This window comes from Balaenoptera ricei, chromosome 6 (assembly GCF_028023285.1).
Source record: "Balaenoptera ricei isolate mBalRic1 chromosome 6, mBalRic1.hap2, whole genome shotgun sequence".
In the NCBI taxonomy this organism is placed as follows: domain Eukaryota; kingdom Metazoa; phylum Chordata; class Mammalia; order Artiodactyla; family Balaenopteridae; genus Balaenoptera; species Balaenoptera ricei.
The window spans coordinates 120,580,825-120,602,379 of NC_082644.1; the positions used below are offsets into that span (position 1 = coordinate 120,580,825).

General features: G+C 58.6%; 2 protein-coding genes across 3 annotated transcripts in view; one reads left to right on the forward strand and one right to left on the reverse strand.

Moving 5' to 3' along the window:
• BRD3 (bromodomain containing 3) overlaps positions 1–16,719 on the forward strand; it is a 35,736-nt gene extending 19,017 nt beyond the window's left edge. For both annotated transcript variants that reach the window (XM_059925988.1, XM_059925989.1), the window contains exons 6-12: positions 343–714; positions 3,047–3,175; positions 5,293–5,484; positions 6,717–6,940; positions 10,220–10,512; positions 11,582–11,710; positions 13,441–16,719. In XM_059925988.1, the coding sequence (XP_059781971.1) occupies positions 343–714; positions 3,047–3,175; positions 5,293–5,484; positions 6,717–6,940; positions 10,220–10,512; positions 11,582–11,710; positions 13,441–13,556 (1,455 nt within the window). In that variant the 3' untranslated portion in view covers positions 13,557–16,719. The remainder of the gene's footprint in view (positions 1–342; positions 715–3,046; positions 3,176–5,292; positions 5,485–6,716; positions 6,941–10,219; positions 10,513–11,581; positions 11,711–13,440) is intronic.
• BRD3OS (BRD3 opposite strand) lies at positions 16,653–20,942 on the reverse strand. Its single transcript, XM_059926001.1, has 3 exons — positions 20,870–20,942; positions 20,520–20,564; positions 16,653–20,184 (listed from the first exon to the last, which is right to left on the reverse strand). Exon 3 carries the CDS (start codon positions 19,575–19,577, stop codon positions 19,323–19,325), a length of 255 nt encoding a protein of 84 aa, XP_059781984.1. The 5' UTR covers positions 19,578–20,184; positions 20,520–20,564; positions 20,870–20,942; the 3' UTR covers positions 16,653–19,322.
• Between the last annotated feature and the right edge of the window lie 613 nt (positions 20,943–21,555).

The following is a 21,555-nucleotide window of genomic DNA, read 5'->3' on the forward strand; positions in this document are numbered from 1 at the left end:
GGCGCGGGGCGGGCTGCGTGCTGCATCTCACTCGCTGGAGGTGGTGAGCAGTGAGCGCCCACCGTGACCGCGCAGGGCCTGGGGGCTTGGGCGGGGCTCAGGGACGGCCCGGGGGTAGGTTCTTAGTCCAGCCTCACCACTGCCAGCTGTGTGACCTCGGGCCGGCAACGTGGCCCCTCTGAGCCTCGGGGTCCTGCGTGGCGCGGGGCCCCGGGAGGATGGCCGCGGCCATGCATGTCTTTTGCTTCGCTCGGTGCCTGGCAGCTGGTCCGCGCTCCAGGGGCGCCACCGCAGCGGTTCTGATCCCGGATCCCGGGGCTCACTGTTGTTTTGCTGTCACAGAAGAAGGGCGTGAAGCGGAAAGCAGACACTACCACGCCCACGACGTCCGCCATCACCGCCAGCCGCAGCGAGTCGCCCCCACCGCTGTCGGACCCCAAGCAGGCCAAGGTGGTGGCACGGCGGGAGAGCGGGGGCCGCCCCATCAAGCCGCCCAAGAAGGACCTGGAGGACGGCGAGGTGCCCCAGCACGCGGGCAAGAAGGGCCGGCTCTCGGAGCACCTGCGGCACTGCGACAGCATCCTCAAGGAGATGCTGTCCAAGAAGCACGCAGCCTACGCCTGGCCCTTCTACAAGCCGGTGGACGCCGAGGCCCTGGAGCTGCACGACTACCACGACATCATCAAGCACCCGATGGACCTGAGCACCGTCAAGGTTCGTGGGTGGTGAGCCAGCCGGGCCCTCTTCCCCTGTCTGGGCGGCCCCTGGCATCTGCAGGGCGGCCTGACGTCCTGCGGGGCTGTAGTGGTGCTGATGTCTTGTGCCGGCCCGGGGGCAACTCAGCAGGCTTGGGGCATTGCCCGGCTCCCTTGGCCTGCCCTCCAGCAGCAAGCGGGGCCTCAGGGCTGGCCCGGGGCCCTGGCATGGGTCTGGCAGGGTCAGGGAGGAAGGTGTGCTCTGCCCTACGCTCACTGAACCGGCATCTTCCTCGTCATCTATTTCTCTTGAGCCGGTTTCGTCATCTCGTTCATTTTCTTCCTGGCGTGTTTGTAGGTCTTTGTAACGTTAGGCAAGGAGGCCCCTTCCCGTGGCCCAGCCCCTCCCTGGACAGAAGTGGGCGCTGGAGGGGGAGGTGATGGAGCTGAGACCAGGAGCCCTGGCCTCCCGCTTCCCGCAGCAGGGTCTTCCTGCACTGGGGGCTTCCCCCTTGGCTTTTGTGGGTTTTCCTCCGGGTCAGGTCAGTTGTGTACAAGCAGAGGAGAGCAGGTCTGGGCCAGGCAGAGATGGAAAAAATTCCCCGGCTGGCAGCGGCAGCCTCGAGGGCAGGAGACCTGGGGTCTTCCCTGAGTGCGTGCAGGAGGGGTTCCTGAGCCCCCGTCGGGCTTGGGCCCCAGCACAGCTGCCCTTCCTCGGTCTGGATCGGTCTCTGACGGTCTGAGGAACGTCCCTGGCCGTTGGACCGTTACCTGGAAAGGTAACCCCACAAAAGGGGCAGGTGGTTTCTTTGCACCGATGGGGTCTGGGCCCTGAGCCGCTGGGCTGTCATTCTGCCTCGTGTACCTGGACACTAACTCGTGTACCTGTCTGGGGCAGACTCTCCTTAATGGAAGTCTTCCTCCCCGCCAAGGGACAGGACAGACCTGGCCATCTAGGGCAGTGGTTCCCGGGGAACTGGCTGCGTCAGGCGGGCCTGGCTGGGCTGGGTGACCGAGCAGCTTCCTCACCTTCTCTGATCCTCCTCCTAACTGCGAGGGCAGGGCTCCGGCTTTCTTGGACACGCTCAGTGCTGCAGTGGCCCTGCCCCTACTGGGAGCCCAGGAGTGTCAGCTATTTTTCTTTGACTGATTTTTTCTTTTAATTTGTATGAGTAAGATATGAGCAGAGGATCAAAAATCCAAGCAAAGCAGAGGCGGGTGGAGAGAAGGCCTAACCTCTGGTGTCGTTGCCACCCTTTCCAGAGATGTTTCCAGCTAATGGTTTGGTTACATCTTTCTGGATTAGCTCCTGGCTCAGGCTGGCTCTTTCCAAGCAGGTTTTGACAGTGGGGCAGTGGTACTTGGGCTCCCAGATGCACCAGGAAAGTGGCCGGCTGTCAAATTAGGGCTGGAGTCTGAGAATCTTGCAGAAGTTGAGAGGGTCTCGGGTGCCCATTTCTCCTTCCTGGCTGAGCTACCCCATACTGCGGAGGCTGTGCAGAGGGCTGGAGCCAGGCAGCCCCAGTGCTGTTGGAAGCTCTCCGGGGGCGGGGGGGGCAGAGGAGGACGGTGTGTCCTAGGCTATAGAGGCTGCAGGTCCTGGAGTCTGACCACCACCAACCCCTCCATCGAGGCCAGGACTTTGTTAGTCTAGGTGCCGGCGAGGTAGGTGGTTAGGCTCCGGCCCACAATGTCCTACTGCAGCAGAGCATGGCCCCCAGGATGAGCGGGCACCTCATACCCCCGACACGAGGTCCCTGACTGATGAGCTCTTATCTATGTGAACCCATCCAGGCATGGGGAGCTCTCTCCCTCGAGAGCCGTTGCCCCGTCTGCCCCGATCTTAGCTGCCACACTGTGGTCCCTGGCTGGCTGCACTTCTGTCCCCACCGGCAGAGCCAGTCATCCTGTGCTCCCGGCGGGGCAGTGGGACCACCTGGTGCTCTGTGAAGCAGGCTAGCTTAACAGCACCTGGATTCTCAGGGGAGAAAATTAAATGTCTCATTCTGAGAACTGAGTAGCCCCCTAAACTGGTAGAGAGCGACTTTTCGCCAGAAGTTGCTTGCTCCCCACCGGAGCTCCTGACAACAGGGATATCGGCGTGTGAAAAGTTAGCCAAAACGTAGAGCTGGGAACTTTGGTTGCGGGAGCTGGGACTTTTGGGAGCACCTTTTTCTTTCTCCCTGAGCGTCAGCCTCTCTGTGGGGTCCTGGACCCTCCCCTCCAAGCCCTCGGGGCCACCCCTCCACCTTCTCCCTGGGCTCCCAGACGAGGTCTCGGGCTGGCGGTGGACACGCGGAGGGTCCCGAGGCACAGCGGTGCCCTCACGCCCCGTGGCTTGTGTGTTACAGAAGAAGATGGACAGCCGTGAGTACCCAGACGCACAGGGCTTTGCAGCCGACATCCGGTTGATGTTCTCCAACTGTTACAAGTACAACCCCCCCGACCACGAGGTGGTGGCCATGGCCAGGAAGCTGCAGGTAACCCCAGGTGCTCTGTGTGGGGAGGGGCCACCGGGGCACAGGTGGAATCAGCGGCTCAGGGCAGGCACCCGGGAAAGACGTGGGTGTCTGGGAGGGCACGGCTCCCAGGGGAGGTGCGGGGCTGAGGGATGGGGTGTCTGGGGACCCCATGCACGGGCACGTTTCTCCTGAGCGGCGGCCGAGTGGCGGCCAGGCCCCGAGCCTGCTCCCTAGGGACGTGGTGGCCAAGAGGCCAGTGTCTGCCTCCTGGGAGCTGCAGGCTCAGGTGGGCAGCGGCAAGCAGGTGGGGGCCAGCGGGTGTTCTAGCCAGGGCGGAGACGGAGAGAAGGCAGACGCCTGCTCCCCTGCACTTTACCGTGTGCCGGGGGCCCTTTGTCAGGAGCCTGCCGGTGAGGCCCGTGGGTGTCGTAGCGGGAGACGGCTGTTTGTGCAGCCTGTTGCTTTCCCGACCACAAGGCAGACGGCATGTGGGAGAAACATGGGGCCTGCAGGGAAGCGCAGTCTGGCCTTCAGTGGTGGGACTTTGCGTACATGCACACGGATCTCACATACAGGCCGCGTGCGTGCGAGCGTGCGCTAGTGTGCGCGCACCCCTGTGCGTGATTATCTGTCAGAGCCCGGGGGCTGCCGTGGGTTTCTGTACGGGCCGGTACACCGAGTCTGTTCTTAACTTCTCTGTGCCATCACGCAGCCTGTTGCTTTTGTAAAATACAGGACCCAGAATGTCGTCCTGTAAGACGTTCCCAGTCCCTTGCTCAGAACCCTTTTGAAAACCCGGTACGGTAACTCGGGAGCGTCCTTGATCGCCCAGGCCCCGGACGGGGCCACAGGAGGAGCCTCCTTCCAGGCCTCTGGGTCCTGCCGATCTTCCTTACCTTCCTCCTGCCTGTGGGCCCTGGCTGCTGCGGGCTGCCCCCTCTGTGCACTGGCTCCCACTGGGGAATGTGGTAGAGCGGTCCTGGGGGTCCCAGTACACCCAGAGGAAGCCACCAGGACCCACGGTTTCATACCAAGACCACGAAGCCGAGAGGCTTTTGCGCAGCCGCGCGCTGTCGTCGCTCTGTTGATGCTCTTAAACCTTGCGAGTAGCTCCACGAGGAAGCCAGGCGGTGCTGGCAGCAGACGGGCCGAGGGCAGTGGCTCTGATTCTGTTCCGGCAAAAGGTGGTCTCCGCAGTGTGGCCACAGAGGTTGGGAATCTTAATTACTGATGACTGTTCAGTAATTGGCTCTTGATTGTGTCAAGTCAAGCTGGGTGGGGTTAGAGCCTGACGCTGCAGCAGCCTGATGTAGACCCCACCCCCACCCCCGCCGGGGGGCCGTTTGCCCAGAGCAGGCCAGGTCATGGCCTTGCGTAGCAGCGTACCTCTGAGATGTCTTTACCCCAGGAGGAGATTCTGGGGGACCAGGACCCAGAGTAGGCTCTTACGGGAGCCGGACGCCTGGTCGGTGGGGCTGCATCTTTTGCGTGTAAACCAGGTGTATGTGGCTTCAGGTGTCTGAGCTAGCAGAGAAGTCTCCCTTCGTGGCCGCTCATCCTGTCTGAAATGAACCTGGGCCACCTGGCGGGAGGGGACCTTTGTTGAGCGTGCTCCCAAGGCTGTGTGGGAGCTGGCAGTTTGGATAGGACAAGACTTTTGCCTTTTGAGCCAACTTTTGGACCCAACTCAGAACGAGATGTGATACTACAGTAACATCACAGGGGAAAGAAATGGGAAAGCGGAAACCGGCTCCCAGATCCAGTGGCTGGGGAGCCCCAGAAAAGGGTCAGAGCTCAAAGGAAGGCCCTCTCGCTGCCTGTCAGTAGGTGGCAGCCTTGGACCTGGATGCTGAAAAGACTTGCAAGCCGTCGACAGGAGGTGGGGTGTCTCATAAAGGAGCTTGTGTGCCAGCTCCTAAAAGGCTGTGTCTGTGGCCGTTGACTGCGCCCTCTGGCCCTGAACCCGCGCTCAGTGCCTGGGGAGGGAGGGAGGGGCGGAGGGAGGGACAGAGAGCAAGCCGGGGTGGGCGGAGTGGGGGCGGCCCAGCGCCCTGGGCAGGCTGGGTCCAGTCTCCCCGACTCCCCGGGGGCTGCCCACGGCGTCCAGGACCCAGGCGGCCCCTGCTGTCCCGCAGGACGTGTTTGAGATGCGGTTTGCCAAGATGCCGGACGAGCCGGTGGAGGCGCCCACGCTGCCCGTGCCCGCGGCCCCTGTGGTCAGCAAGGGCATGGAGAGCAGCCGCAGCAGCGAGGAGAGCTCCTCGGACTCAGGCAGCTCGGACTCGGAGGAGGAACGGGCCACGCGGCTGGCGGAGCTGCAGGAGCAGGTGAGCGGCCGCGGCCGGGCCGGGGACCGCGGGGGCTCAGACGGGGCTGGGGCGGGACCAGGGCCCAGTCCCGGCCGGGCCTTGACCCGACGTTTGCCCTGGTCACCCCCCACCCCCACCCCAAGCCACAGTCGTCCTCCGCAGCGGTGTTGCTGGCAGGGCACCCGGCGAAGGTGTCGGCGCCGAGGGCCCCCTTGGCAGTGCCTGCAGGCGCGGGGCCCTGTGAGCCCGACTGGGTCGGGACGTCCCTGGAGCCCTGGAGCCTCCTTCCGCTCCAGCAGGGTCTGGGAGGCTCCTGCAGAAGCCGCAGCCCTGGGGCTCCACGAGCCTGTCTGGTTGGGGGCGGGCGCGGGCTCCGCAGCTCTGCCAGAGCGAGCTTGTCCTGCCTCGGCCTCTGACCGCCTGTGACTCGGCCCTCCCCGCCCCTTCGCGCTCCTCACGTGCAAAATGGGACCAAGAGGTGCTGGATTCCTGGGGGGGCGGGGGTGGGGGCTTCCAGCAGGGAGGAGACAGTGGAGTAACAGTGACCCTGCCGGCACCCCGGTGGGGCTGGGCGTCTGAGCTGAGCCTTGTCAGGGATGACGGTGCAGGGAGCATGGCCCTGAGGTGTAGCTGTCGGGCCGGGGTCCCTCCCACGCCACGCGACGTGGCTGGCGTGTGCGAGCCTGGTGCCGTCCTGGCCCGTCCACCTGCTAGAGGCTGGGGGCACCGTTTCCTCGCCCGTTCGGCGCGAGACTCCCCTTGGGGGGCTGCTGAGGTGAGAAGCGTGTAGAGCACGTAGCACGCTGGCAGCCACTTGCTGGACTAGATGAGTGTCCCCTGCCGGCACTGGACCGTTTTGACCCTGCAGAACCGCCGGGTAACATCCCAGCAGCTGCCCCACGAGTGGAAAGTCTCCTCTGCGCAGGCGTTTAAACCTCTCCCTAGAGAGTCTCCCTCATCGGGAAAACAGAAACTAGCAAGAAAACCGGGAGGCACCATTTATCGAGCCCTTCGGGTGCCACCTGCCCTGCACTTGGGGTGGGGAGACCGAGGCCCAGCGGCTCGCCCGCCGTCGCAGGGGTGGGGAGGGCCAGACGGGCTCTGCCGCCCTCCAGGACGTGTGTGGCTCCCCGGCTCCCCTCCCCGCACGGTGGCGGCAGCTCCCGGGCACCCCCGCCCCCCGCCCCGCCCGCCCGCGGCCCCCTTGGGCCAGCCCCGGGGAGCCCCGCTCAGCTGCCTGTCTCTTCCAGCTGAAGGCTGTGCACGAGCAGCTGGCCGCCCTGTCTCAGGCCCCAGTGAACAAGCCAAAGAGGAAGAAGGAGAAGAAGGAGAAGAAGAAGAAGGACAAGGACAAGGAGAGGCACAAGGCCAAGTCCGAGGACGAGAAGAAGGCCAGGGCGGCCCCGCCCGCCAAGCAGGCCCAGCAGAAGAAGGCGCCCGCCAAGAAGGCCAACAGCACGACTGTGGCTGGCAGGTGGGCTCCGGCGCCCTGCGTCCCGGACACCCACGTGGCGGGAGGATGCTGGATGCGGGGCTCTGTCCCGGTGACCTGGACCCTGGGCTGTTACGGGGAGATGGGGTGGGGGGTTGCTGGCCCTCGTCTTGCCCACCTCGTGGGAAGACTGTGAGGACCAAACGAGACCTCTGCCCAGAAGGTTTGGGCTCCGGAGGGCGGCGCTCAGCTCCCCGCGGGGCCCGCCTCAGCCACAGGCATTGGAGACCTCAGCATCTAGAGGCTTCAGGGACATTTTCCTGGTCTGGGCCCGGGAGTTTGCTTCGGCGGGGGGCGGGGTGGGGTCTTGGCGCCGTGTCTTGGGCCCTTGGCACCCCATCCCCGGCTGGCCTAGTCGGCGGAGGGTTGGGGGCGGAGGTGCGCCTTGGCACAGAGCTCCCTGGTCCCCACGGCCTTCACTCAGCCCCCGCCCTGGCCACGTGCTGGCCCGAGGAACGCCTGCCGCAGACGAGCAGGGACGACATGGGGAGGTGAGGGTGGTGGGAAGGCACGCCGGGCCGGGCGCCTCTCCCGGCGGGGTGGAAGGAGGGCGTCCTGGAGGAGGGGGCGACAGCTGCACAGAGGGTCCGGATGGGGTTCCAAGAATCAGGAACAGCGGGCACAAAGCTGTAGAGGCCAGTGGAACGTGTTCCTCATGGGAATGAGGACAAGGTGGGCACTGCTGAAGAACAGAGGCCAGGTTGGCAAGAGGGGAGGGTTTAGGCTGCCGAGATTGGCCGGCTCGGTTGAGGTGTTTGCAGTTTATTCTCCAGTGAAAGTGGTCAGATCCTGGCCAGTGTGGAGGATGGATTAGTGAGAGGCAAGAATGGGAGGAAGGATGCCCTCTGGAGTTGCTGTGGTCACGCAGGCAGGAGAGGCCGGTGTGGCCATGGGGGTGGAGGTGTGTTGCTTTGAGAACTGTTTGTGAGGCAGAGTGGGCAGGCCTTGGTCCCTGGAAGTAGGAGGAGGGGCATGCAGAGCTGGGGACTTGGGCTTTGGTAGCTGGGCGGCCAGTGGCACCATCGAGAGGGGCAGTGAGAATGGTCAGGGGTTTTCTCCTCCCTCCCTCCCTTTTGCAGGGGGAGGCAGAAATCAGGTTCCCTGTTCTGTCTCTGTCTCTGGTTTTGGTGTCTGTACAATGCTGGCCTTCAAATGAGTTGGGAAGTGTTCCCTTGTCTTCTGTTTTCTGGGGTAGATTTATAGCCTTGGTATATTAATTCTTAAATGTGTGATAGAATTCACCAGTGAAACCATCTGGGCCTGGAGTTTCACTGTTGGAAGGTTGTTAACCATGAATTCAGTCCCTTTGAATGTGCCCCACAAATTTGATATATTGTGATTTCATTTAAGTTCAGAATATTTTTTAATTCCCTTCAGGCTTCCTTTTTGGCCATGGATTATTTAGAAGTCTGTTGTTTGGTTTACAGATATTTGGAGATTTTTCCAGATATTTTTCAGTTATTGATTTCTAGGGTCAGAGAACATACGTTGTATGTTTTCAACATTTTAAAATTTGTTAAGATTTTATGGCCCAGAATACGGTCTGTCTTGGTGAATGTGCCACGTATGCTTGAAAAGAACGTGTATCCTCCTGCTGTTGGGTGGAGTGTTGTATAAACGTCAGTTAGAAGATAAAAAAAAAAAAAAATCTAAAAAAGAAAAAGACACAAATGAACTTATTTACAAAACAGAAACAGACTCACAGACTTAGAGAACAAAGTTATGGTTACCAAGGGGGACAGGGGTGGGGGTGGGGGTGGGGGGGGAGGGAGTTTGGGGTTGACACGGACACACTGCTATATTTAAAACAGATAACCAACAAGGACCTCCAGTAGAGCACGGGGAACTGTGCTCAATATTCTGTAATAACCTAAATAGAAAAAGAATTTGAAAAAGAACAGATACATGTATATTAAAAAAAAAAAAAAACTTTAAATCCCAAACAGACAAAAACATGTCAACTAATAAGTTAATTTGGTTGATGGTGGTGTTGGGATCATCTCTGTTCTGCTGATTTGTTCTATTAATTACCAAGAGAGAATCGTTGAATTTTGCAAGTAAAGTTGCAGATTTTCCTATTTCCCTTCAGTTCCATCAGCTTTTGTTTAAATATTTTGAAGCTTGGTTTTAGATGCACACACGTGTAGGACTGTGATGGTCAGTTGACTCTTTTATCGTTATACAGTGTCCGTCTTTTTCCTGATAGCATTCCTTTTTCTGAAGTCTACTTTGTCTGAAATTGTTACAGCCATTGCGGTTTTCTTTTTTTTTTTTCAGTCTTTTTTTAAAAAATTAATTAATTAATTAATTTTTGGCTGTGTTGGGTCTTCGTTTCTGTGAGGGCTTTCTCTAGTTGCGGCAAGCGGGGGCCACTCTTCATCGCGGTGCGCGGGCCTCTCACTATCGTGGCCTCTCTTGTTGCGGAGCACAGGCTCCAGACGCGCAGGCTCAGTAGTTGTGGCTCACGGGCCCAGTTGCTCCGCGGCATGTGGGATCTTCCCAGACCAGGGCTCGAACCCGTGTCCCCTGCATTAGCAGGCAGATTCTCAACCACTGTGCCACCAGGGAAGCCCAGCGGTTTTCTTTTGATTAGTATTTACACGGAATATTTTCCCCCCATCTTTTTACTTTTAACCTACCTCTGTCGTTATATTTAAAGGGGGGGGTTGTGTAGATTAGATAGCATATAAATTGGGTCTTGGTTCTCACCCAGTCTGACCACCCCTTTCTTTTAATTGGTGTGTTTAGGCCATTTATATTTAATGTAATAGCGGATACAATTTGATTTCCACCTACCATTCCATTATTTTCTGTCTGTCCCTGCTGTTTATTCCTCTGTCCCCCTTCCTGCCTTCTTCTGGGTTATTTGAATACGGAGACGAGTTTGACCTGTCGTGCTTGAGATGCCTGTGGGGCATTGAGGGGAGCTGACCACCATGCTTGTTTCCTGGCCAAGGCCTCCCTAGGCCGGTAGCAGCCTCTGCTCTGACCTCTGGAGCAGGGTCTTCCGCGTCCCTGGAGATGTATGTGCGTCTCCAGGCAGTAGCCCGGCTTCTCTGTCTGGGGTACCACTTTGGGCTGCTCCTTGGTAAGAGAGCCTGGTCCTGCAGAGGAGGAGGGCCAGGGGGCAAGGGGTCAGGGTCTGGGGGGGGGGCGGGGGAGGGAACTCGGGGTTGTGGGGCAGGGGCTGGGTGGGGTAGGGGGCTCCAGGGATGGGGACGGGGGGCTCCATGCCATGATGCTCCTTGCCTTCTGCCTCAGACAGCCGAAGAAGGGCGGCAAGCAGGCGTCGGCCTCCTATGACTCGGAAGAGGAGGAAGAGGGGCTGCCCATGAGCTACGATGAGAAGCGCCAGCTCAGCCTGGACATCAACCGGCTCCCGGGGGAGAAGCTGGGCCGGGTAGTGCACATCATCCAGTCGCGGGAGCCCTCGCTCAGGGACTCCAACCCCGACGAGATAGAGATTGACTTTGAGACTCTAAAACCCACCACTTTGCGGGAACTGGAGAGATATGTCAAGTCTTGTTTACAGAAAAAGCAAAGGAAGCCATTCTGTAAGTCGTCGGGACGGGGTGCGTTGCTGCCGCCCCCTCCCGTCACCCCTTCAGTCCCGGAGCAGACAGGCAGGCAGCCCCGGGCGTGGGAGTGGGAGTGGGTCGCACGCTGCCAGGCTCCTCGCCCCTCTTCTGCCTTGTGCCCTGAGGATGCAAGGACACAGCTTCTGTCTGCTCAGCTGGGGGCGGGGGCTTAGCTGAGACCGGCTGCGGCCCCACCCCAGCCAGAGCCCTTCTTCCCCTGCTCCCGGGCAGGTGGGCAGCACTTGTGTGCCTCATCCTTCCCCACAGCAGGCAGGCAGGACCCCTGGGTCGGTCCCCAGCCCCCTTCGTTCCAATGCTGGCCAAGGCCCTCACCACAAGCCTTCTTGAGGCTCCGTTTGGGGCCTGGGCTGCAGGCGACCTGTCGATGGTTCCCTGCCTGGGCAGACCAGTTCCCTTTGCCTGGGGTGGAGGTCCAGAGGCCTCCCAGGACGGACGATTGCGCTGGCTCAGGCTCACCCTGGAAGTCGATGACTTCACTGGACGGGAACGAGTCGCTGCCTGGGTCGGTGGGTCCCGGGGAGTGAGAGGAAGGGCAGGAGGCCCCAGGCGGCCCCACGGTGGCAGGAGAACAAGGGAGCCGCCCGGCCCTGAGGAGCAACACCCAGGGTGCACGTGATGCTGTGTGTGGCCCCCTCGGGCTGCTTGGTCCTCACTCGCTCTGAGGGGGAAGCTGCCTTCTCCTGGATGGAGCATGGCGTGACCCCCCGCAGCCACGGCACCTTTGACCCTCGGTAAGTCGCCTGTGGACTCGGAGGGGCTGGCGCAGGCGCGCCAGGTGGCAGACTGGGCCGTGGCGAAGGGAAACCATGAGCTGGGGGGTCAGGGCCTCAAGCCGCGGCTCTGCCCTTCACCCGGGGGTGCCGCCGTCTGTGCAGCTGTCTGCAGTGGGGGTGGTCTGTCCCACCTCAGGGGTTCTGTGACAGTCGCAGAGCTTCGCGTGCGGCGGGGCCTCCGTGCGTGTGGGCCGCCCCGGGGCCGCCCGCCCTCCCCCGCCTGTGGCCTCAGCTCCCGTGCTCTTCCACAGCCACGAGCGGGAAGAAGCAGGCGGCCAAGTCGAAGGAGGAGTTGGCTCAGGAAAAGAAGAAGGAGCTCGAGAGGCGGCTGCAGGACGTCAGCGGGCAGCTGAGCAACAGCAAGAAGCCCGCCAAGAGAGGTACCCGTGGCCCTCGGGCCGCTCTGTCGGGGGGAGAGGGCGGTGGGGGGGAGCGGGCAGCTGACCTGGGCTTGTGCCCGTGGCTCCACCTCGTAACGAGCTGTGTTTCCCTCGGGGAGGCTGTTGACCCCCCGAAACCCTGATTTCCTTATCTGCACACTGGGACCAGAGCCCAGCCCCGCAGGCAGGCTGAGCAGGTGACAGGCGTGTGTGGAAGCGCCACGTGGCAGAGCCCCTGGGAGGCGGCTCTTTGGAAGGGCCCAGCTGTGGGCTTGCGGGGCTGGACCCATGACTTGGGAGGGACTGGGGTCCTACCCCACAGCTTCAGTGGGTCCTGGCCCCCAGCAGTGGGCTTTCTGGCTGCCCTCAGACAGGAACACTAGTTCCCAGCAAGTTAACCGGTATCACAGGTGGAGGGAGGGTCTGACTTCCAGCCCCAGGCCCTGTGCTCTGTGGACTCGGGGTCTTATTTTAGGTGAGCAGGTGATCTGATTCCTTGCTTCCTTTCCCCGGGGCCTGTAAGAAAAGGCAAATACCTTTTTCCTGGCCCCAGGGACAGTGGGGACCAGGTGGCGGTCAGATTCCAGGTCCAGTCTTGGTCATGCAGCGGCCAGGTGCCACAGCCTTGCCCGGCCCCGCTTGCCCAGTGCCAAGCTGGGGCTCGGAGCCCTGCCTGCTCCCGCTGATGGCTGAGGGGGGCCCCCTTGCGTTAGCCCTGGGGAGGGGCACCGTTACGCTCAGCGCGTGTGACTGTGGATTCTTCATATGGCCGGCCACGTCCCCACACGTCCCGTCAGTTTCTCGTAGTAGATTGCCTTCACTGTTTCCCAGCCTCTAAGTGTATTTAGATTTGTTGACTTCTGAGCTGTTTCTGCTCACACTTCCGACACCAAACGTGTGAGTTTTTCTCACACCAGTTCTCCAGCTCCCGCACGAGCCGGGTGTCCAGCAGTTGAGTTCCTTCTGACGCTGCCTGCTCGGTTAAGGGCTCAGCACCCCCTAAGATGCCAGGTGCACGTCCCAAGCCTCCCGTGCCTTTGACTGACGGGCTGTAAATCGGGGATTCCCACAACCCCCTCCTCAGGTTTGAAAATTGGCTAGAACGGCTCACAGAACTCAGGAATTATGAGTGAAACCCCTTGTGGTTTGTTACAAAGGACACAACTCAGGGACAGCCAGGTGGGCGAGCGGCACAGGGCAGGGTGCGGGGCGTGGACCTCCAGGCCTCTCCAGCCACCACCCTCCCAGCAGCTGGAGGCCCCCTGACCCGGTGCTTCTCTCTGGAGCACAGTCTCCAGTCCCCGCCCCTCCTTGGCCATGGGTGGGGGGGGAGCTGAAAGTCCCTGCCCCCGGTCACATGGTCTTCCTGGTGAGCAGCCCTGGGCTGTGGCCGTGGGGGGGGCCCCGCCCCGTAAACTCAGGTGTGAGCTAAAGGGGCTCCTTAGCAGTAAAAGACGTTCTTGCATTCTTGCCACTTGGGAGACTGCAGGGGATTTAGGAGCTCTGTGCTGGGAACAGGGTACGAGCACCAGGCACGCTTCTTACACCATCACAACCTCCTTTAACGCATTGCTGCATTTCAACAGAATCGCTTAACGTTTATCACGTGACCGGGTCGGCATCCGGGTGGGTCGGGGCATGTGACGGGGTGGGGGGGGCGGGCTCACGAGGAGGGAGGGGCGGCGGCCGGCGCGTGCGGGGCGCGCCCCTCACCCGCGCGTCTCCCCCAGAGAAGTCAGGCTCGGCGCCCTCGGGAGGGCCCTCCCGGCTCAGCAGCAGCAGCTCCTCCGAGTCCGGCAGCAGCAGCTCCAGCGGGTCCAGCTCCGACAGCAGCGACTCGGAATGAACTCTGGGCTCTCGCGGGCGGAACAGAACCAGCGGACGTCGCCCACGCCGAAACTCTGCAGTGTTCCCTTCTATGGTTAATATACGATTTTCCTTCCATGGTGTGCAGGTTCTCTTCTTAATTCAGTGTTATGGTATCTTCCAGTTTTGGCTTGAATAGGTCAAAGATCTTTCCGTGTGTGTCCATTAGACTTTATGAGAAGCTGTGAATCTGCATAACGCCTTTCCTTCGTAACTGAATTCAGTCCCTTGGAGATGACAACTTCAAACGCTAACCTGATGACCGTAGAAAAACACGTAAGGTGTGATCCGAAGGTTCTTGCAAAATCCCTTTTCTTACGCCCGACCTGGTCTGTAGCTCCAGCGAGAATTTCTCCAAAGGAGATGTCTCGGAAATGGTACCATGTGTGAAAGCTGTTAGCTTTGCGAACAGGCGTTTGTCTTTGGGGGCCTGGGCTCTGACCCTCACGTCCGAGGGGTCACCTCTTTCTGCAGGGGCTGAGGACAGCCGTGCCTGCCCCTGCCGTGAGGGCCAGGGCTGGGCCCAAGCGGGGAGGGGTCATCGTCACTGCAGCCAGAGCTCCCGCGGGTGGGGGACCGGCGAGGGTGGGCGTGGAAGGGAGCCGAGTTTTTCTGATCTCTGTGACGTCGGGAGCTCCCGGGAGGGAACACAGTGGCTGCGTGTACAACGCGCGGGTTCCCAAACACTGAAAACTTTTACCTCAACTTAAAAGAAAAAAAGAAGAAAAAAAAAAGAAGAAAAGATTAAAAAAAAAAAAAATACAGAAGGAGACTTTTTTGTAAGGTTCAGCAGTTTTCTACAAAAGGCCAGCCCCCACGTGTGTCCCCAGCCCAGCCGCTGCCACGCACTCCGGAACCATTGTCCCAGTTTCATGTATATATGAATACTTTATTTATTAAGATCATTGGTCATTTTTTTTAAAAAAAAAAAAAAAAAGGAAAGAAAAACAAAACTGCAAAAGAAACACATTTTTAAAAAAAAGTGGCAGAGACGCAGGCCTTTTAAATGGTTTGAAGGGGAGCCCCAGACCCTGCTGGCCGGCGGGCCTCTCACCTCCAGGTGCTACAGCCTGCTGTCGCCGTGCCGGTGCTCAATCACGTCTGTGCGCTTGCTCTCGTCTCGGGGCTGCTGGGGTTTTTCTTCTTGTTCTTTTTCGTGTGTGTATGAAATTTGGAGACTTACAGGTGTAGACGACTTCCAGCTGCAGCATATTCTGATTTTTTATTTCGTTTGTTTAGTTCTTTTGTATTCACTTCTGGTCTCTCTTAGGACTGTTTTAAAAGACTTCAATTTAGGGAACCCCAGTTATATAATATAAACTTTGTAATCTGAGAGAAGAAAAATGTATAGTAAATCTAAGTCTTGATTTTTAACTTTCTATTGTAAAAAATAATAATAATAATATACAGAGTTTAACAGAAGGTTATGTTTTGGTTTTGTTTTCGCCAGAGGCCACCATACGGCCTTTGAGTGCAGGGACGCCCCATCCACACTGCCTGCCTACGCTCTGACCATTGTGGCTTTGGCCAGGAATGCAAGGGCCCCCGGACGGGGCACCCCTGACCCCCCACCTCCAGGAGAGGGGCGCGGCCCCTGCTGCCCCACACGGTCTTCCAGCCGCCAGCAGTGGCGGCACGGGGCTCCCTGCTCACGCAGTTTCCAGTTAGCACAGAAGTGACCGCAACAGTCTCTCCCCGTGGAGGCTTTACTGAGGGGGGTGCTGGAGGTGGAGCCGCAGGTGGCCTGGCCTCTTGTCTGGTGGCGAGTTCTTTCTGCCAGCACTTCTGGATGGATTGGCGGACTAGTTGTTGGTATCCTAACAGGCGGTAGTTTCTAAAAATCCTAAAGTCGACTTGGATTCCACCAACACTTACGGCTGGAGGATACCTCTGATGGGTGTAGAACTCGGATGAGGCGATGGATGGTGGATTACCATTTTTCTGACTGCTGGTGATTCTGACCTTTGGGTGAGTTTTGAGCCAGTCTGTTCAACTTTTTTCATTAAGTTTTGTTTGTGATAAAAATATAAATGGATTTTAGACTTGCCATTTTTTAAAGCTGCCCTGTTTTTCAAAGGTGTTTTCTAAGCAGATCTTTAATGGAGTAAATAGCCTATGACTTTAAGGAAATTCGACACGATGGAAGGTCCTGAAGCAGGATCTCATGGGCAGTATGCAGCAGGCACGCATCTGAGTAACAAACAGACCCCAGCCGGGGGGCCTGGAGGTGCTGGGGGCTCCCGTGGGGCGCCCCTCCAGCCGCGAGCGGGGAGGGTCACCTGTGCCAGCCACTCAGCGGGGGACATCGGGCCCTAGAGCTGAGCGCAGCGGGAGCGTTTCCTTACCTGCTGGTTCTGTGTTGGGAGAGATGCGGCGTCTCAGCCACCTGTGCTCCTTTCCTCTGGAAGATCTGCTGGCTTTGACGCCGCCGGAGGGCTTAGTCCGTGCTGAGCGGTTGTAGTTCATTGGTTTTTTAAGGCTTTCTGTCCAGACTTCAAAACTGATTTCAGAGTTTTGGGGGGACCTCCTCCACCCCCCCGAGGTCAGCCTGTGGGGGTGTTCGCCATTTCCATTTCTCTGCGTTGGGCAAGCGGAGTTCCAGTGCCGAGAACCGGAGGGCAGCCTGTCAAGGCTCAGGGCCTGTGTTCAGTGGGTCGGCCTCGCGCAGGGCCCGGAAATGGCTTTGAAACAGTCCTCGTGATCCCTGGGGGCCGAGGGGGCGGCTTGGGCTGTTAACCGAATTCCAGAGACCCTTGCTCACTCATCTTGGCTTACAAACTGTTAAGATACGTTTTTCTTTTCTGTTTGTTTTTTGGTTTTTGTTCTTTTGCAACATTCACATCTTTTACAGTTTGGGGGGTGGGGAACGCCGCCCACGATAAAGGATTTGTTATACCTGGTGTAGCGCTGTTCCCTAATACTGGCATAACACTTCCAGGAGGTTTTTCTTTTTTATATTTAAAATGTTACTTTTCTGTATGATGTGCATGCAAGTTTACCGTAACTTTTCTTAAACTTTTTAGTGCCGTTTCTAGTATATTCCTGTAAATGTCAGTTACTGAAAATGAGTCCAATGTAAGTAGTTTTAGCTTGTTTATTGCAATGCTGGCCTCAACACAACGGAATAAAAATGGTAGAAAGTACTCTTTGATGTTTCTGGTAATCATGGACACTTCTCCTGGGGCATTTGTTTTGTTTTCATAATAAAAGAAAAAAAAAAAAGAGGTGCCTTTTCCTGTGCTTTCTGGGCTCCCAGCTCTCCCCTTGCTGGCGTGTGACGAGGGGGGAGCCCCTCGTTTTGACATCCTGTAGCTCCTGGCAGGAATACCCGAAGCATCCAAGACGGTCTTAAAGAGCTCAGTGGCTCTGGTCCAAAGCCTGGGTGGGGAGGCCCCGGGATTTAGGGAGCGTCTTTGTCACCTTTTCAGGTCAGCGGCTCTGTGGATGGGCCGCCCCCCTCGCTGACCCACAGGTTCGGTCGCCTCGGTCCCCGCCCACCCAGTCATCCATCCTCTGTCCCCGCCGTGCCTTCAGTCTGCACTGAGGTGCTTTCCGGGACCAGAGGCATCAAACGCTCGTCCAGCTGGCCCAACAACGGACGTTTCCAGGAAACCACGTCGAGCCTGTGTACGCGCTGAGGTTTCGTCCACACGGCCCAGCACCCAGCACACAGTGGAGGCGGCAGCGAGGAATGAAGGAGGTATCGAGACAAATGCCAAGTTCTGACGCCGTTTTCAAAACAGTCACAGCTGTTGGAGCCAAGCCTTGCAGTGACGTCCCGGGAGAAGGCTCTGCCCAAGTCCAGGCCCGAGGCCCCCCCTCCTCTGTATTCCCTTGCCCCCCTGTCACCCAGACTGAGCTCCCCGAGGACGGGGACTGGGCACGTCCACCACGGCATCCCCAGCCCCAGCCGGGAAGGCCAGCCGCCCAGGCGTCCCCAAGGCAGACGTGGCCTCCCCGCTCGCAAAGCAGCTTAGTGCCAGCTGTGTGCGAGCGGCCCAGGGCACGTCGGTCACCCGCACACCCGACCAGTGCGGACGGCGGCCGTGGCCCGTGCTTGCTTTCCCGGCCACCGCCTCTGTGCTTGGGGCTGCGCCAACCACGGCCCGTTTCTAGGTTAGTCTGAGGGGCGGTGAGCGTGCAGCAGAGGCGTTCCAGCAAAGGCAGACGTTTGCCTTCTTCCCAAACTGAACTGAAGTCGAAGGAGCGCAGAGATGCTGACGAGGCCTGTCTACCGGGGAATTCCGGTGTCAGGGCGCCTGGACGGGCGAGCCTTTACTGCAGAGTCCTTCCTGACTGTGTCCACGAGACAGGCTTCCCTCTTCACCTCCGGGAGGCGCTTAAGGAATTCTGCCTTCCAGCCTCCCCACCTGAGGCAGTAAGCAAGCCGAGGCTCCCTGCGCAAGGACCAGGCCTCTGGCTGGACACGTGACGTTGGGGGAAAGCAGTCTGGCCCAGCAGTTCCCTTCTGGACGCTGTCTGCTAGCCAGCTTGCACGCCTGCACGAGGAGCCATGCAGAGGGAAGCCCAGGACGTGCCGTGCGCATGGACAGCGGGAAGGTCTCTGCCCACCTGTGGGCTCACGGGAGCGCTGCCGGCTGGCCGTTGGAAGCGTGATGTAATCGCCCCGTCTGTACAGCTGAGCAAAAAGTCGCAGAACCAGATGCTGCGTGGTGTGGGACGCCTCTGGAACCTCGGCACACGCACGCGCTGAGCTGCTGACGGCCACTGCCTCTGGGGAGGGCGCTTCGTGCGTTTCTGCACTGGGGTTTTTAGCAATCGTTAGATGCTACTGTTGTAAAAAAAAAAAAAAACCTGAAAGCCAAGTTAGGATATTAGGAGCAAACAGATCAAAATAAGGAGTGAGGAAGGAAGGCGGCTCCTAAAGGAGATTTATTTAGAAAAGAAAACTTAGCTTTGACAAAAGTGTCTTTGAGAAAAGCCACTTCCACGTTTGCTTCGCCACACAGACCTTAATTACAGCAGACAGCAAATCCTTTAAAAATGACTCATAAAGCTGCCCACACAGGTGGGCCGAGGCTGAACCACTGTCGGCTGAGAACCTGCCTATTTCAGCCCTGTGATTAAATTTGAAATCACTGTTAGCAACTTTTGTGTAACGTAATAATTTGGGGGTTTCCTTAATGTTTTGGGGATGCCTTTGCCCCACAAGCCTCCAGCATCAGGAAGGTAGTGTAGGAGCCATCACAGTGCATCACATGCAGTGATCATTTTGGTTACTAGACTCAAAACTCAAGTGCCACAAAGTCCCTGCTGAAATGCTGCTGCCGATGACCATTGAGGGTGAATCCATCTTGGTCCTGCACATCTTGGTCCTGCACATGGATCTGCGACCCGACATGATGCCAATTCCTTCACCTTTTTCTAGATCTGACCCATTCTTTACCAGGCAGAAGGGAATCCTAAAGACAGCCTGTAAGAATGTGAAGAGGTGGTCTGTAACCGGGGTGTCCCTCTCGCTTGACTTATTCGGAAGCATCACCTAAACAGCATCTAGCCGGGCCCCGGACCTGGCCTGTGCCTACAGCGCCTGCAAGATCACAGTGGAGTCCAGGAGCCAAGTCCACCCATCAGGCCGACTGCGAATGGGCCGGGGCGCCAGCTCTGGGATTTTGGGGTTCTTCTACCACAGCTCAACCTTCACGTTCACTGCTCAGGATCTCCCAGTAGGGACTAGGGATTAGCAAGGCGGCTGGGTGCCTGGTCTCAGGTTTTCACACCAGAATTACATAACAGAGCAAAACTTGGATTGCCCCGTGTCCCGGGAGACGTCCAGCTTGTTTCTGTCCCGGACGAGGATGGCCTCGTTTCCATACTGTGAGTACCACATGCTTCGACTCCTGCTCAGGTACGTCCCGGGCGGCACAGATGCCAACTTCTGCTGCTGCTGTTGCCAGATGAGCAGGGAGGTGTCCCGGTACCGGAGCCGGGCGTAGCCTTCGGACAGGGCTTTCTCTGCCAGCGGGACGCGGCCGCTCATCACTGGCCGGAACCTCCCCCCTCCTGGGCTCCTGCGCAGGAGGCCTCTGAGCCCGTGCTTTGCGCTAAATGCACTAATGAACCAGTTTTTCAGCTGCTGGGTTTTGAGGATTCCTTCTTTAACCTACTGGTACAAATGAGAAATTCAGGCCATTTGCAGGCAGCACCCTTGTGAGGGTTCTTTGCAAGGAAACTTGAGAGGAGCCTCTGAGCATTCTGAAAAGACACTTAAGAACCACACGTGAGTCAGCAAGCAGGTCAGCAGTGCCCTGGCCGCAGCGTTTCCTGGTGACGGTTGTGTGCACTGCATTAGGTGTGCAGTTGACAGGGACGAGGCGCCCACCTCAGGGGGCACTTGTGTCTACAGCGATTCTGACACCACGACTTGGACCACTAAATTTGAAAAGGTATATCTGGCGTCCCGAATGAAAGGACATTGTACAACTAGACAGAAACTGACAGCAGCTCCTGTAACTGCCCGCTCCTGATCTGTGCGTGGCTCGGCTTTCAGCACAGCAGAGGCGTTCTGATCCCTGCCAGGGATTTGGAACCAGCATTTGTTCAGTGCTTTTTATCTGGCTAGTCTTCAGCTCCTCTCCAAGGTGATGCTACAAAGAAATGAACATGCTGTCAGGTGCTGGGGAGAAAAGGGCCCCAGCAGAAATGGCAGGTTTTATGGCACAGAATCCTCAACTCTTGGGATCAGAGCGTTAAACCAAGCTACCGACCGACATGTTGCAGTATTTCAGTTGCTCTCCGGTGACGCAGTGAGCCTGGGTTTAAGAGGTAGGCCTGTGCCTCATCCTCATTCTTTTATTAACTAAGGGGACGATCCTGGGGAAGCCACTTGTTGGAGCGTTAGTGTCTAGATCTGCGAAATAAGTCCTAAGAACTTGACGGGGCACAGAAGTGACCTGCCCATGCGGGGGACGCTGGTACTCACCCAGCCACCAGCACCTTCTTTCTGCTCCAAGCATCAGGGAGGCCCCTGGACCAGAAAGAAAAATGACGTCAGGTGAAAACCAAACGGGAGCATCCACAACACCCCCGCCCCACGCCGCCCCTGCCCATGCTTTCCCAGCCATGCAAGTTCACTCTTCCTTCTGTGTGGCCCGCGCCCCCATCGCCCTGCCCAGTCCTCACTGTCGGCTGCCGCTGAGCCCCCAACGCCCGGCCCGGCTCGCACCCAGGACGCCCCCAGGGCGCGTCCCCATTGCCTCCCCGGCATCCTGGGTCCCCCCCTGGCCCGGCCCGCGCCCGGCGTCCCCCCACCGCCCGCCCCCGTCATCTGACCCGCGCCCCCCGTCGTCGCCGCCCCGGCCGCCCGCGCCGTGGTGCCTCGGCGGCTCGCGGGTCGCGGGGCCGGGCGCCTCGGGCGGGGCGGCGCCAGTTGGCTGCGGGTCCGCGTCGCTATGGCAGCGCCGCAGGCATGCCGAGCCGAGCGCCGAGGCCGGCAGGCGGGCGCCACGAGCCGGAGCCATCGATGGCTCCGCGGGGCGGGGCCGGGGGCGGGGCCTCCCGCTGGGGGTGGGGCAGCTGCGGGAGCCGTGTGACCGTTATTGCAGGTCGCACCATGGTGTAGGTCGTAGCTTTGTGTTGCTGTTTGCGTCTGCGGTTGCCACTTCTGCCACTGCTGTTGCTACTGCTATTAGCATTCTTACCCCTAATAATCGATAGCGTTGTTTTTAATAATTTCATGTTGTCCCGGGCGTACGTACTCTCTCAAAACCAGGTGTCCCACTAACCCATGTCACCCAGCCGGGCCAGGTCCCCATTCTGCCAAGAAAATTAGGTCTGTTTCCTTCCGCACCCACCTCCAAATCCTTTTGCAATAATACTCTCGTTTGGTATCTGTCCCTTTCCTTACTGAACTTTCATTTTTACGGTTTCCCCTAACGCTAATTAAGGAAGTCGACTTAAGGGACATTCAAGAACACTGAACCCACCACTGTAGAATGCACATTCTTTATAAGGACACA